Raw genomic sequence first — 16,089 nt, 5'->3', positions numbered from 1 at the left:
GGTTTTTTCCCCCTAATAGTCTTATTTTGTGAGAGTTGTGAAAATGGAAAGGTTACCCAAGTATTTAATTTTTTTTTTTTTTTTTTTTTTTTTTGAGATGGAGTCTCTCTCTGTTGCCTACGCTGGAGTACAGTGGTGGGCGCAATCTTGGCTCACTGCAACCTCTGCCTCCTGAGTTAAGCGATTCTCCTGCCTCAGCCTCCTGAATAGCTGGGATTACAGGCGTGCACCACCATGCCCATCTAATTTTTGTATTCTTAGTAGAGACAGGGTTTCACCATGTTGGTCAGGCTGGTCTCGAACTCCTGACCTCATGATCCGCCCACCTCAGCCTCCCAAAGTGCTGGGATTACAGGCGTGAGCCACTGCGCCCGGCCTGCATTTAAATTCTCAATAATTTGTAGCTGCTCATTTCTGAATTTTCAATAATGAAGTATTTTGCTATTTAGAAATGTTTTAAATCTGCACAGTTCTATTCAGCTCTGACACCTGCAGCCTCCAGTATTTTCTCATTTTCAAATATGAAGGTATCTGAGCTGTTTCTCTATCAGAAGAATTTATGTGATACATAGAGAATATGTTCCAGTGATGTTTTTTACAGTGAGTTGTAAGAATATAATAGAATCTTCAGGAATCTATTTCAGTGTATCATTATTTAATGGTTAGTATATCATGATTTAATGGTTTTTTTTTTTTCATAACCTAATAACGTACCTAACACAACACTCAAGGTTAGAAAAGACATAATACATGAATATTAAGGATAAGAGGAAGCAGACAGGAAAGAGCCCTATTAAGATGGGGAAGATGGAAGAAGGTTGTGACAGTCTCAGTCAGACTTCTTAGAGGAAACAGGAGCCTGTCCCCTCTCCTCCATGTCCATACTACCCTGCTGAATCCTTTACTTACAGGATCAGCTGAATATGCCTAGTTGACTCAAGGGTCTTTTTCTGCCTCCCTCTGTTACAGTTGTGTTAACTTTTTACATAGCAAAGCAAAGATAGAGACAGACAAAATATAAATGCAAATCTGAGTAGCTTAGGGAATCGATCAGAAAGTCTTACCTGATTCTTAGGTTTTTACAGAGAACTGGAAACACTTTATTTATTAAAGTACTAGGAGGAGCTATGATAGAGAATGAGGCTAGGAAGAAAACCATATTGTATATATTGAATTAAAGTTTGCCGTGTTTACATTCAACAATATATGGACAAGTAAGTGTGTACTGACACTGTTTTACCTGATAATGTGAGTTTTCATGGGGTTGTGAGAGTTTTTTTAATCCTATTGATTGTTGTTACATTTTGCTTCCCAGTACTCTGTTCTGCAGCTGACCAAAATGCTAACTGTTCTCTGGGAGAGAACGGGAGAGTTGTGTCACTCTCCTCTCCTATTCAACCTAAACTATTTATTTCATCTTTCAGGCTTTTGAACACTTGCAGCAATTAGAATTAATAAAGCCCATGGAAAGAACTTCAGGAAATTCACAGAGAGAGTACCAGCTGATGAAACTGCTTTTGGATAATACTCAAATTATGAATGCTCTGCAGAAATATCCCAACTGTCCTACAGATGTGAGGCAGTGGGCAACATCCTCACTAAGCTGGTTATGAATATAACCAGTGACTTCAACTTTGGCATTTCATTCATACTTCTGTAGAGAACGAAAAACTATTGTCCATTAACATGATACACTAAACATTCTATAAACATTTTTGTATTTATGTGAGACTTGCACATCTACTGTCTTGGCTGTGTCTTGCCTTTTAATCATGAACAGTTACATGATTTATGATTTCAGTGATTGAGATTACTTTGTAAGTAGCTGTTCAGAAGAATAAAATATGACTGTTTTAGGGACTAGACCATGTGCTTTTTTAACACTTACATATATAATGGTCTATTTGAAGAGCTCACTTCAATCTAACGGCTAGATGTCTTTACAAACCTTAAACCAAAGGAGTAAAAAAACAATGGTAAGCACTGAAGTATAATAAGTAACCTTTGGTACAGCAGGTTTGCTGCAGTGTTTTTTTCTGTCCACATGCAAATTTTGGATTCTATCCCAGACCCAGGTTTTCTAGTTCAAGAGACTAACCAGCTTAGTCAGAAGATGGTTCCATGGAAGAAAAAGGCCAAGGAGTTTGAAGATTTTTCTTCTAGACATCTCAAAATGTGGTACTCATACCATCCACATCAGAATCCCTTGTAGGATTTTCTAAAATTACAGATTGTTGAGCCTACCATGGGTCAAAAGGATTGGAATTTGCCTTCTTAACAAGTATAGTCATGGCACCACATAACATTTTGGTCAGTGACATTGTATATATAAGGGTGGTCTCATAAGATTATACCATGTTTTTACTGTACCTTTTCTATGTCTGAATATACAAATGTTTACCATTGTGTTACAGTTGCCTACAGTATGATTACAGTAACATTCTGTACAGTGCTGTAGCTGAAGAATAATAGGCTAGGCTATCTGTATAGCCTAAGTGTGTAACAGGCTATATACATACCATCAGGATCTGTGTAAGTACACTCTGTGATGTTCATACAGTGATGAAATCACCCAAAGATACATTTCTCAGAACACAGCCCCATCATGAAGTGACGTGACTGTACCAGAGATTTCTGGAAAAGCACTCCCAAAAGTAATGAGATGTGTATGGCAATGTTAACTGAACCTGTTTGTATCAAAAAGTAAATCCCTATGAGGAATGTGGAAATGTCAGTCAAAGCATTGTCTTTTAAGTAAGTTCCAAGATCCATGAATTAACAGAGGCATGTATTTAAAATGAAATTTAATAAGCACTTAGTGACTTCATTTGTTCAAGAATATTTGATTGTCTATTGTGTGCATGGGAGGTTTACAAAAGACAGACTGTCCCTATGCTTGTGCAGCTTACAATCTATTTAACTATTAGAGGCCCTGTGAGATGTAGGCACTGTTATTTACAGATGAGAAAACTAATACAGCAGTGGCAATGCTGGGAATGGCCAACAGGCTTGGAATTCAACTCAGTTTAACACCAAAGCCAGTGCTATTAAGACCTGAAGTTCGACAGTGGATTCCTTACCAAATAGTTCTTAAAAGTATGCTCTAAGGAACAATGTTTTAATGAAATCTTGGATACAAAGTGGAATAAAAGATTTCTGAGCATAAAAGTAGCTCTTCAGTAGTTACAACCTATTCTTTTGCATACATAGCCTTTCCTTCCCTGCAAAAAGTTAAGCCTTCTAAGTATTCAGATCCCTGTCATTTACTTTTCAGCAGTCTCATTCAAGCTAAGGCTTGCATACTGATTCTGCGCCATAGTCTACACATCTTTAGGGGATATTTCATCAAAATACTTAACATGGTAACATCACTATTATATACTAGAAGCAAGAATTTTACACTTGTGCTGTAATTGATCCTTTTAAAAATTTTCTGAACTATTTGAGGGAAGTATTATTTGTCTTAAAGGGTAACAGCCTCAAGAAATGACTTGAGGATTGCAATTTCTTATTAGCTTAAGATGTCACTTAAAAGCTGACAGCCCTCATCTGTCTCACTGGCTACATAAGAGCTACAGAAGATTCATCAATAACCAAATATACAGATTTTAAGACTACCAATTGAGGTAAACAAACATGAAACCGTTATAAAGCAAATTAAAAAAAAATACATTAGGAAAAGTTACACAAATGAAGTATATGCCTATTATATTCCCAAGGCATTTTTTGTGGGGAGGAACAGTGTTGATTGTTGGCCTTTCCATATTCCCTCATACAAAAAAGCTAAAATCTATTCACAAGAGTTTTGAGCTAACTTTGTCTCTTAAATTGCTTAAACTGTCATCAGTAAAAACAAATCTGAAAAACCCTAGTTTAAAAAGCGGTTCAAGAATAATGTAAACTTATACATACAGCTTATTTTCTTCATTTACTAGAGGAGGAAAAATAGAACCAAAAAATGCATGAACTCCTGCTTTTCAATCTGATTACCTCAGACTGAAAAGCAGGCGAAGGAGGAATATTTCAGTGTGTTTTTACATCTGTGTTCCCTTCAAGTGGCCCACCAGAAACAGAATTCTTGTTAAAATGACTGATTCTCATGCATGTGAAAGGCTCTGGGGAATGAATACCTGTTTGGTCCAAACTTACTGTATCATAATGCTGTATATGTTGAAAACGTAATACCTGTTAATGTCCTAACGAATCACGTTTTGCAGAAAACACTGTAAGAAACACTTCAGTCTTTCTGTAGAGTTTCCATGCATATTTCACCATGGTTTGCATTCTCATCCTCATCTGGTTTAGAAAGCAATTCAGTTTCTTTCAAACCACCATAACCTAAGTGCTGCCCCATCCTTCACCTTTACCCTAGAAAATCTGAGAATCCATTGGTGTGTACTGTGTGACACAATGCCAACAAGCCTCAGGCTTCCTAATACTGGCAGGACCAACACACATACTTTAGTGGGAATATAATCTGTTTAGACGATAATAGAGGGAAATGCCATAATTAACAAACAAATCTCCCTTCACTCACCACTATCCTCATTCTTGCAGTTGTCAAGGCGTAAGCCTCACTATAAGTTACAAAGCTACCACTCCCCTTTAAGAACACATAGCTAAAGAAAAACTGCATATGCAAATGGTACCATATTCATTTTTTTATTTAACTTGGGGATGGAATGGGGATAGCATACATTTTATTTGTACAATATTTAACAATCACTTATCCAAGGTGGGGTTTTATGGGGATTTTAAGCTTTCTGTTAAATACTTGCAGAAAAAATAGCAAGTACAATTTGACAGTAGTACAATAACCTGTGCCCAAAACACAAGAAATACAGAGTAAAGCGAAAATAACTGCTTACCAATATTCTGAGAGGTAACAAATGGGATATGGGTTGAGACTGCATAAAAAACGTACTGCTGGTTGAATATCTGAGGTAAACGATGTTCAATCAAGATGCTACTTGTATCATTTTGCCCATAAATTGATAAATAATTTTATGCATATCATACCAAATGTTCCTAAAAAGTAATCTTTCAAAAAAGTATAAAAGAGAAACTGGAAAATATCTGTGATGAAGCTTCTTTCTTTAAAAAAAAAAAGAAAAAAAAAAAAATCCAGTAATCAGTTTATTCCACTAAACCACCATCTGGCCATGGTTTTTTTTCCCCTACCACCTGCATTTTACTTAAATGTAGCTGTTACTTAGGGGTGAGGAAACGCAACAGAAGAGATTCTTTTTAAATTTCATGATACGATTCTATTTTAAATTCCAAAGGTGTTGGTTTTTTTCCTGATTGTATTTTCAAAACATCACCATGAAAGATAGATAGTGCAAGTTCATGGGACTAACAATCGTGAAGCACAGTCTCTTTTTCTGGAATTCACAAGGTACCTAGAATTCAAACAAGAATCACACATCACATGCTAAAAAAAACTTCTAGCATCTAAAATACATACAAGAGCTGTGCAGGGCATAGACTTCAAATAAAGCCGAACACTGGTTAATCCATCAGTCCTATGGCAAGTTGATCATAAAGCATTCCTTACGCGGAGATCTGGGCAAGGTAAAGAGTATAAGAAGTTAGAGCAGCAGCAGTTCTGATGGGTATCAGGCAAAATACAAGACGAGTCATGAGGAGCACCATACACATGAGGAAAGAGTTATCTGGGGGGTCTCTGTTTGCCCCAAAATGGATCACCATTTTTCTCATTCTTTGATCTTTTTTTTCCAGTATCTCTAGCTCAAACTTTTTGTTAACTTGCCCACTCTGCACTGACTGTAAACCAAACACTAAATACCCTGCAAAAGGAAGTTTTAACAAGACTAGGTATAAGGACAGGTAGTCACTGGAAAATTCTTATTTTACTGCTTATAAAAAGTTTTTCTATTAATAATAGTTCTCAAAAGAATACAAGTTTTAAAATTGGTTAGCTACGGTTAAATACAATACCCAGGATTTCTAAAAATTTTGTCTAACTTGAAAACATTTTATATTGTGAATAACTGGCTTTATCTCTAGTACTCACATAAGCCAAACATTCATCATAATATCCCTTGTTTATTTTTGTTTTGATTTAACTTTTAAAAAGAAAGTTAAATGTTCACAACAGGTAGAAATTCATCTTCAGGAAATTAATGATTTTCTTGTATGCACATTCTCAATATTTTCCCTTCTTGATTAGTTTTTAAATGGAAGCAAAACCAGATCAAGAAATTGAGAGACCAAGTACTTTGTGAAATAAAGAGGTGAACTCAACATTGAAAAGGGAATTGCTAGGAATACAATGAATGAGACCATGGGGACACACGTGACAGTTCTGAATGGTCTGCAGCACACAGACGCTATTACTCTTTTCCTCCCTGCTTAAAGTCTGTTGACCTATGTATTGTTTATAAATAACATAATTTACTATTCCCAGAGATTACGTACATATATGTAAAATGTAGTGTACTGTGTGGTTAAATAACCATTTGAAGACAACACATTCACAGTGAGCTCCTGACAGTGACATGTAAAAAATTCTTTTATAAAATTAACATGGATTTTAAAATGACCTGACAGAAATACACAGCATAATACTGGCTATTGATTGGTAATCTGGAAATTCAGGAAATTAATGTTTTACTTTGGCCTGTATAAATTTGAGGAAGAATCCAATTGTATTCTAACGTAATATTGTTTTGGAAAGCACTTTAGCACCTGCCTACCATCAATTCCATTTTCTTAGCAAGGATAAGGCATGAATTATCCTAAATTAATATCAGTGTTAGTTGTAAAAGCAATTTTGGGGAGGAGGCTAGGCTATGCTATCTATATCAACACTGGTTACCTCTAAATGTCATTGCATATTTTAAGTTACACATTTAATTTGTTATCCCTGATTTGTTTTAAAGCAGTAACATCTGAAATCTGCTTAAAGTTTAATATCTCTATCCTAGGATAATTCTTTACATATCACAGACATCAAATATTACTCTGACAAGATGGCACCAAGCAGAAGTATAGTGATAAAGTTACAAGTCTCAAAGCAGACAGTGAGGAATTCTGGGTAACAACACTTCCTGAGGTGATCCTAAAACAGTGATAAAGAATGTCCCACACACTGTTTGGTGAAAAGAAATACACTACAATTTTACATATATAAATAGAAAAAACTCTATTTTAAAAGATAAAATGAAGAGCTTTCCAGTGTCACAGCTCACTTAAAAAAATTTTAAATCATGCTTTAAATTTTCAAATATTCCCCAAACACAGCACACCTAAAAAAAAAAAATAGGTAAGTATGCAAATTTTGGGAACTGGATATAAGATGGGGCTTTAAAACATGGGAAGAAGGGGGAAATGACACCATCTTTTCAAAAAACAGCACTTTTTTTCCCTCCATTACAAGCCAGCACAAGAAATGCTAAAACACTGCTTTACGAATGGCCACTTACTGTTGGCACTAAGCATAGCTTACCTTTTTTTCCTTAAATAACACAGTGAATTTGTTACAAAACATGGATCGATTTATTATTCAAATTTTGTTAGTGTTTTCAATTTTATAATTTAGCAACCGTGGAACTGAGGTATACCTTGTTGAGGGAGGTTAAAGTAATGCTTGGAAGCCTCTTTACTGTACCCCACTTTGATGACTTTATGTACACAGAACAGCAGCACACTAAACATTCACAAGCTGTGTCATATTGGCATTACAATAGTCATTTATAGAAACAACAACAGCAAATGCAATAAAAACAAGTTACCCTTTTTAAAATCTGAAATGAAAAGTTTTTGATTTAAAAAAAATAGCAGTAGTTCATTTAAGGAATTAGTGTCTTCTGACAGACATTAAGAAATCTGATGTCAGTTTTCAAACACTCCATTAGCCAGGTCCAAAAGATCCTTGATTTGGAGAGGGCTACATTCTTCATGTACACTTTTTCAAAAGTTTCTTTATAGAGTTTGCAAGGTTTCTCTTAGTTTCATGTCCTTCACATCTGTGCTGTCGGCAATGCAGTAAGTCTCCCAGAGCAACATTTTTCAACAAAGGGTCTTCTTTCCTAACATTTCCAAGAGACATCCTACTCATTTTACACAGAAAATAAACTGTAAGCAGTTTCGTTAGCTTAGCAGCTCCAGTTCAGAGTCCCATTTCTTAGTGTGCACAGATGGTGCAACCATCATAGACTAGATTCTTTGGGAGGAAAGTCAACATTTGTCACCATTGTGACCACTGTTACAATGTCCTCTGTGGTAATAATATTTGTTAGTCTCTGCATCTGGGTAATTCTTTCACCTACACATCCAGCTGATAACCTGGCTTCTGCGTCATGATCCCAACATTCTTCAATGGTTTCACAGAGCATTGCCATTCCCTAAAAGGAGAAAAACATATACTCAAACGCCACAGCAATTTTTGTTTTCTATTAGGAAACAATAAAATTTTCATGAAGAAATGGCTATTTTTCTGGGTCAAAGAAGTTTCTGTCAGCATTCACTTTTATTGACTACCATGTGCAGAATCATAAAGAAAAGCACAAAGAGAACTTTTTTTTTTTAAGCATGAGACTATCACAAGAGGAATTTTTTTTTAACTCCAAAAAAAAATCTCTATCCCTTGTTCATAACCCAGGTCATTTCAATGCTAACCCTTCAACTGGACTCAAAAATCAAGGAAAAAAGGGGGACCTACCAATTTTTATTGTTTTCTTAGTTAATATCAGCATTTCTATCTTACAATTAAACAGAAGATCAGAAAGCCACCCTTGAAATTTCTCTGCCTGGTTTTAGCCATGTTTCTAGTTATATTTAGACCAAAATAAACAGGGCAATACTGTTATGTGCCTGGTCTCTAGTTTTAAAGCACTCTTAGGACTTGCAAGTCTTCTCTAAGCTGAAATCAAAAGGCTACAACAAACTTCCATGGAGAGGAGAAAACCTGGTGCTTCATAAACTCTTTAAAATGTTATCATATTGGAAGTGGTCATCAGCAAAGTTACCCAACTATTCACAGGTTCCGAGTCTGGCATGCCTTTTCCCTGGGAAACTTTCTAAATAGATGACACAATCTTCTGCACAGGACCATTGAGACAAAAGCCCTCTAAAGCTCTATAACTTTACAATCACCTTCAGGGGTATACAGACATAGCCCTAATTCTGCCTCTAGAACTCTAGAATATCCTGTGTGAAGATCACCTCCCAGAAAATACCTGAAGAAGAAATGTGCAGAGATAAATAATTCCTCTGAAAAGTGTTTTATTGGAATTTCAAATGAAAAGCTAACTGGATAACTTACAGCATGTTTCTGCCAATAATCTCTTAAAACAGGCCTCTTTTTTTTATGCACAACAACTTCCTGCATGTCTTCAAGAGATGGATGTTGGCCAATTTCCTCCTCAAATGGCAACATGTATTCATCTACAGGTCCTGAAAAGTAAGAAAAGTAAAATAAATCATTTTCATTAAAATCCTCCTGACTTTCAAACTGGTACAAACTTTCTAAAATATACTCTGTCACCTTTTCCCAACTGTTTACATGCTATGAGGACAGAAGAGAAACAGACTCTCAACTGTACTTATACCACAGTGTGACCAAACTAATGTATGGGAAATGAAAAGGTCTATAATTTGGCATGTAATTCCCTTAAAGATTGCATAAGGAGCTTTCTTATCTAGGTATAAAGGATGCCTATTTCCATCTGCACAGAGGACATAAGGAACAATCAGTATTTGTAAATTAAGGTTATATAATATCCAAACTATACTACAAGGCTACAGTAACCAAAACGCATGGTACTGGTACTAAAACAGAAATACAGATCAATGGAACAGAACAGAGCCCTCAGAAATAATGCCGCATATCTACAACTATCTGATCTTTGACAACCCTGAGAAAAACAAGCAATGAGGAAAGGATTCCCTATTTAATAAATGGTGCTGGGAAAACTGGCTAGTCATATGTAGAAAGCTGAAACTGGATCCCTTCTTTACACCTTATACAAAAATTAATTCAAGATGGATTAAAGACTTAAACATTAGACCTAAAACCATCAAAACCCTAGAAGAAAACCTAGGCATTACCATTCAGGACATAGGCATGGGCAAGGACTTCATGTCTAAAACACCAAAAGCAATGGCAACAAAAGCCAAAATTGACAAATGGGATCTCATTAAACTAAAGAGCTTATGCACAGCAAAAGAAACTACAATCAGAGTGAACAGGCAACCTAAAAAATGGGAAAAAATTTTCGCAACCTACTCATCTGACAAAGGGCTAATATCCAGAATCTACAATGAACTCAAACAAATTTACAAGAAAAAAACAACCCCATCAGAAAGTGGGTGAAGGATATGAACAGACACTTCTCAAAAGAAGACATTTATGCAGCCAAAAAACACATGAAAAAATTCTCATCATCACTGGCCATCAGAGAAATGCAAATCAAAACCACAATGAGATACCATCTCACACCAGTTAGAATGGCAATCATTAAAAAGTCAGGAAACAACAGGTGCTGGAGAGGATGTGGAGAAATAAGAACACTTTTACACTGTTGGTGGGACTGTAAACTAGTTCAACCATTGTGGAAGTCAGTGTGGCGATTCCTCAGGGATCTAGAACTAGAAATACCATTTGACCCAGCCATCCCATTACTGAGTATATACCCAAAGGACTATAAATCATGCTGCTATAAAGACACATGCACACATATGTTTATTGCAGCACTATTCACAATAGCAAAGACTTGGAACCAACCCAAATGTCCAACAATGATAGACTGGATTAAGAAAATGTGGCACATATACACCATGAAATACTATGCAGCCATAAAAAATGATGAGTTCATGTCCTTTGTAGGGACATGGATGAAATTGGAAATCATCATTCTCAGTAAACTATCGCAAGGATAAAAAACCAAACACCTCATGTTCTCACTCATAGATGGGAATTGAACAATGAGAACACATGGACACAGGAAGGGGAACATCACACTCTGGGGACTGTTGTGGGGTGGGGGGAGGGGGGAGGGATAGCATTAGGAGATATACCTAATGCTAAATAGCGAGTTAATGGGTGCAACACACCAGCATGGCACATGTATACATATGTAACTAACCTGCACGTTGTACACATGTACCCTAAAACTTAAAGTATAATAATAATTCAAAAAATATATATATATCCCTTTAAGGTACCTAATCCTTACAATTCAGATAAGAATGTTAACAGTGGTGCTTCTATCTCTGGAGGCTCTAGGTTCAATCTATTATAACCATGTTTATTCTATGGCATATCCAAACCCCCTGCATGCCCCACATGAGGAATTATGCACCTCAGAGTCATACCTCTTCTCTACACTCCCTCACAACAGCTGCCAAAAAGTACATGTTTATTTTTTAGAAAATCACAAACAGGCTCTCCAACTAGGGGTCCCAACAAGTCAGGATGTGCCTTCACAGACAAGATTAAACGACATAAATAATTCCTTTTTTCTTAGGCCTACTCAGATAAATAGAAAATTGTATTTAGGAGTTAATAATAACTAACATCCAGTGAGCACCTATCCTGATCAAGAACTTTACATATATTACTTACTTCACAGGGTTAAGATGGCAGTACCTCTATTTACTGATAAGAAGCTCAGAAAGTTACATAATTTGCACAAAGACATACAGCTGCTAAACGGTAGAGCTGGAATTGAACCCAACTCTCTGAATAACTCTGAAGTCTGGTTTCAATCACTGGAGTGCCTTCCTTTGACAGACACAGGTCACCACTGAGCAATCTCATGACCAGATAGATGTATGTGTGCATAAACACAAATTTTGTGAAGCTCTTGAAATGCACTAAATACTCCTGGATAGAATACAATGAATCATAAAGCGGTCATCTAACTTAACCCTCTTCAAATATAAGAATTATTTATGGCTGGACAGTTGGTCTCTGCTTGAGTACTTCCAGTGACAAAGTACTGACATTCTGAGGTGTCTAGTACAGGCCAGCAACACTGCCATCAACTGGTAGCTTAGCTTTTAAGAAATGTAGACTCTCAGGCTTCAACCCAGACCTACTGAGTCAGAATCTAAATTTTAACAAGATTCCTAAGAATCTGGTATGACACATTAAAGTTTGAGAATTACTTCATTTAACAAACAAGTAACCATCAACAAATGTGAAAGCACCTACTTTAGCAATCAATGCTCACACTATCCTCTCTACCCCAATTTCTGACTTAACAATTGGGTTCTGACTTAAGAGTCAGAAATGCCTGACTCTGAAATTATTTCATGGCATTTAAGAAAAGGCAGTATCAGGCCTTTTCTTTTTCCAAAAGAACTTCTCTGAAACCTCTCTTCCCCATAAACAAAGCAATTTCTCCCCTAAACTCCTAAAACACATGCTTGTATTTCTTAAGTATTGCACTAACCCAGAAACATTTATTGAATACCTATGTACCGGGGAATGGGCTAGACAACTCACACTTAACTTACTCTAGAGTTAATTGTCCAGGATATATTTTATTGCCCTAACTAAACTGTATATTACTTGAGAATAGGGTCTTGTGTCTCCTAAATTACTTAATCCAATGATTTGTTATGGAGAGTTCACATTAATAAAGTTCTTATAAAATATATTTTCCTATAACATCTGCCATCTAACCTACTTCTGCTTCCATAAATGCACATCATAAATGTAATTCCTCTTAGAGTCAAAACACTCTGAATTCTTACTCTTCTTTCTAAAGACTTCTAAAATTATTCCAAAATTGCTTCAACTTTTCTTAGGTTTGGCATTGACTCCCAAGCCAATCCCTCAATCCTGGAAGAATGCCTATAGAGTGCCCATTTCTGAGCACTCTATTAAATTCCCTTTAATAGTACCCCATATTGAATTTCATATTCCAGTGGCAGTGTGTCCTACAACGAGAGCCTATTACAGTACTCAGAAAATAAAATATTGTTAGTAACATAGGTTACGTTGGTTATAACTTAAAATATTCACGATTTCTTCTATGGTCTTTGACAATCACAGGCAGTTTTTAGGCAATTATAAATTAAAACTTAAGAAATAGATCAAGCTCATTTACATCTGTTTAGGAGTTTAGCAGTCGGCAAGTTTGCCTTATATTATTCAAAACAAAAAATGCTGCAACATACTTGAAGACAGAGTAAAGACCTTATGAAGGAGTACTAACAGACAGAGTGCTTGAAACACTATAGTTCTGTCACACTGGAAAAATCGTCTGAAAATTTACCCAGAAAAATAAATAAATAAAAGCAAATATCTATAAGACTTGAACATGGACTTCAATAACAAGAACAAGTAATAGAAACCCTTTAACCTGGGGTCAGGACCCATATGACCTTAAAGCAGACCTCTCCCTATGTCTGGATCAGAGTTTCAAATCTAGGTTTCATCATTCACCAGTTTGCGGCTAAAGTAGGCAAACTACTTTATTTCTCTGCATCTCAATTTCCTCATATGTAAAGCATAATAACTACCTCTGAAACCGTTTTAGGAAATAACCTTAAGGTATGTGAAATGTCCAGCAACATAGCTAGTAATGGTAAAGGATCAATACATAGCAATTCCTTTCCTCTCCTACCCCACCCACTGCTCCTCTGCCTCCTGAATTCTCTACCATCTCTTGGAGTCAATTAAAAAAAAAACTGTACTTTAAAATATTACCTTGGGGTATATCATCCCTTTTCATTCATGTGTGGTAGGCATATATATCTTTTTTAAAAATATTTTTTCCCTTACCATCTGCAGCAGTACAGCGAGAAGCCAGTTCCCATAGGACTAATCCCATGGCGTACATATCTATCCTCAAAAATGCATCCCTTTGGAAGTTTATAGCACCCTCTAATACCTCTGGAGCCATGTACCTCCGGGTACCAACCTGAAAAAGATGTTAAAAGCAAAGAGTACTCATTCATTAACTTTATGAACTAACACTGTATGATTCTGTAAGATGAATCAAAACCAAATGTGGTCTATTACCAGGGTAAGTTATACAGACTACAGCGTATAAACAGAAAGATCCTTTCTCCATATACTTAAAAAATATATCAACAGACACTATGCTGGTACAGACTTAGAAGTTTTTATGTCCCCCTTTCTCGATGTAATCACAGGAAACTGAACCAATTGTCAGCTGGGAGAAGGATGCTGCATACTTTTCAATTGTACCTTTGCATACTGTTTGAAATGTAGCTTTTAAAACAAAAAACTTTTTTTGAGGTCTTTTCTCTATATTAAAAAAACTAATAAAATGTTGTAAAAAGAATTAGCTAAGTAAAGGACAGACTGATGTTAAAAAGTTCTATCTGTACAAAATCTATGTATTTGTTTATTCATAAATTCTTCTATCTTGGAGTCCTTTATTTATATCTGTCCCCAACAATTTGGTATTTCTTAGTACTGTAACTATGGTTACTAAGCTAGTACAGCTAGCTTTGGTTGGTGCTTGACAACATTCATATATGAATGCTTAAAAATATTTGTGAGATAGCTGGGTATATCACAACATACTTGCGATGTATTAGGACTAGAGAGTAGTCTAGATATTGGTACGTCCATAACGCTCCATCCTTAGGTGGCTATAATCTCTACTCTAGACTAAAAGTTGGGCAATTTATGCAAATATACATGTAAAGATATTTTTTAAGAATAAAGACAGATCACTGAGACTAAAGTTCAAGGAGAACACATTAAAGGGAAAAGTGGCTCTACTTTTAAAAAACTTACTACTCTGAATAATTATTTTAATTGTGCTATCAGCGAGTGTTTCCCTAAAGCCTACTTTTCTCTTACAGGTAAATGTATGCCATCCAAAGTACCTACCTCTTTTATTATAAGATTATGGTTTATTTACCATGTTGACATAAAATGTTCCCTCTTTTATGTGTTCTTTGTACTATATAAAATGTGCATAACGTGCAAGTCCCTCCAGATATTTCTGAAATTTTCTGGTCCATGAAATCTAAAGTCAAGGAGTCATTACTGTAAGCCAATAATTTTTAACTAATCATAAAACCCAATTGTGAAGGAGTTAAAAATATGACATGAATGAGTCACAAATTTTTTTTCTCAAAAACTGAGGGAGGGCTTATGAGGTACCAAATTAAGAATATGTTCCCAGAATTTAGTCTTATGATAGTCATCATTCAATTAGCTTAGAAGTTTGTCCTCAGGCTTCCTACACAATCTTGGTAGTATTCTCCACAAAATTGCCTCCATTCCCATATACATTTGCAGTCAACTTTTCTAGAGCTATATGGCTACTGACCATTACCCCAAACTACATTCTTAAATGGTTAGTCAATATTGCCAAAATTGGTGGTGCCATGACTGCTTAAAAACGTGTCCTCAGGAACCAATAGGATATGCTGGGGAAAAGAAACCTAAGAATTAGTTGGCCAAATAACTTACATGACATGAAAGATGAAGAAATGATAATGTCGAAGGCCTGAATCATTTAGCTTTGCAGAAAATATCACCTTTTAGGCTGAACTGGTTTCCCTGATTAAAAGGTGATCTTGGCTGGGCGTGGTGGCTCACGCCTATAATCCCAGCACTTTGGGAGGCCGAGGTGGGAGGATCACTTGAGGTCAGGAGCTCGATACAAGCCTGGCCAACTTGGTGAAACCCCATCTCCACTAAAAATACAAACATTAGGCTGGGCACGGTGGTGCATGCATGCAATCCCAGCTACTCAGGAAGCTGAGCCAGGAGAATCACTTGAACTTGGAAGGCAGAGGCTGCAGTGAGCCAAGACCATGCCACTGCACTCCAGCCTGGGTGACAGAGCGAGACTCTGTCTCAAAAATAAATAAATAAATAAAAATAAAAGGTGATCTTGTAGGAATGAAAACATCTTTTCCAGCCTCAAAGTTTCTGAGAATAAAATGTATGGATAATGTTCTTTTCCCTTTTGGCCTCCCTAGAGGTTCCCATTACTAAGATCTCTGTGCACATAGATGTATACAGAGGTGTGACGAGTTACCTAATTCAGGGGTTTACAAGTGCTCTGAACTCTGGAGAGAATTTGGAGAAAAGCCATCAAGTTGATTAAAGAAATTAATGAAGCA

General features: G+C 36.2%; 2 protein-coding genes across 19 annotated transcripts in view; one reads left to right on the top strand and one right to left on the bottom strand.

Annotated features, from left to right (window-relative positions):
* ORC4 (origin recognition complex subunit 4) overlaps positions 1-3,168 on the top strand; it is a 90,727-nt gene extending 87,559 nt beyond the window's left edge. For 16 of the 17 annotated variants that reach the window (XM_063647455.1, XM_063647453.1, XM_054477988.2 and 13 more), the window contains one exon: positions 1,425-1,863. In XM_063647455.1, coding sequence (XP_063503525.1) covers positions 1,425-1,613 — 189 coding nt within the window. In that variant the 3' untranslated portion in view covers positions 1,614-1,863. Of the gene's footprint in view, positions 1-1,424 lie in introns of all 17 variants that reach the window. The other variant, XM_054477984.2, reaches the window with a different exon arrangement.
* Positions 3,169-4,646: 1,478 nt separating this feature from the next.
* Positions 4,647-16,089, bottom strand: part of ACVR2A (activin A receptor type 2A) — an 88,202-nt gene continuing 76,759 nt past the window's right edge. For both annotated transcript variants that reach the window (XM_054477982.2, XM_054477981.2), the window contains exons 9-11: positions 13,760-13,898; positions 9,290-9,420; positions 4,647-8,369 (exon numbers count right to left, since the gene is read on the bottom strand). In XM_054477982.2, the coding sequence (XP_054333957.1) occupies positions 8,175-8,369; positions 9,290-9,420; positions 13,760-13,898 (465 nt within the window). In that variant the 3' untranslated portion in view covers positions 4,647-8,174. The remainder of the gene's footprint in view (positions 8,370-9,289; positions 9,421-13,759; positions 13,899-16,089) is intronic.

Source organism: Pongo pygmaeus, chromosome 11, assembly GCF_028885625.2.
Source record: "Pongo pygmaeus isolate AG05252 chromosome 11, NHGRI_mPonPyg2-v2.0_pri, whole genome shotgun sequence".
Taxonomy (NCBI): Eukaryota; Metazoa; Chordata; class Mammalia; order Primates; family Hominidae; genus Pongo; species Pongo pygmaeus.
Note: the sequence above shows the minus strand (reverse complement) of the source record. Positions and strands in the feature narration are given on the sequence as shown.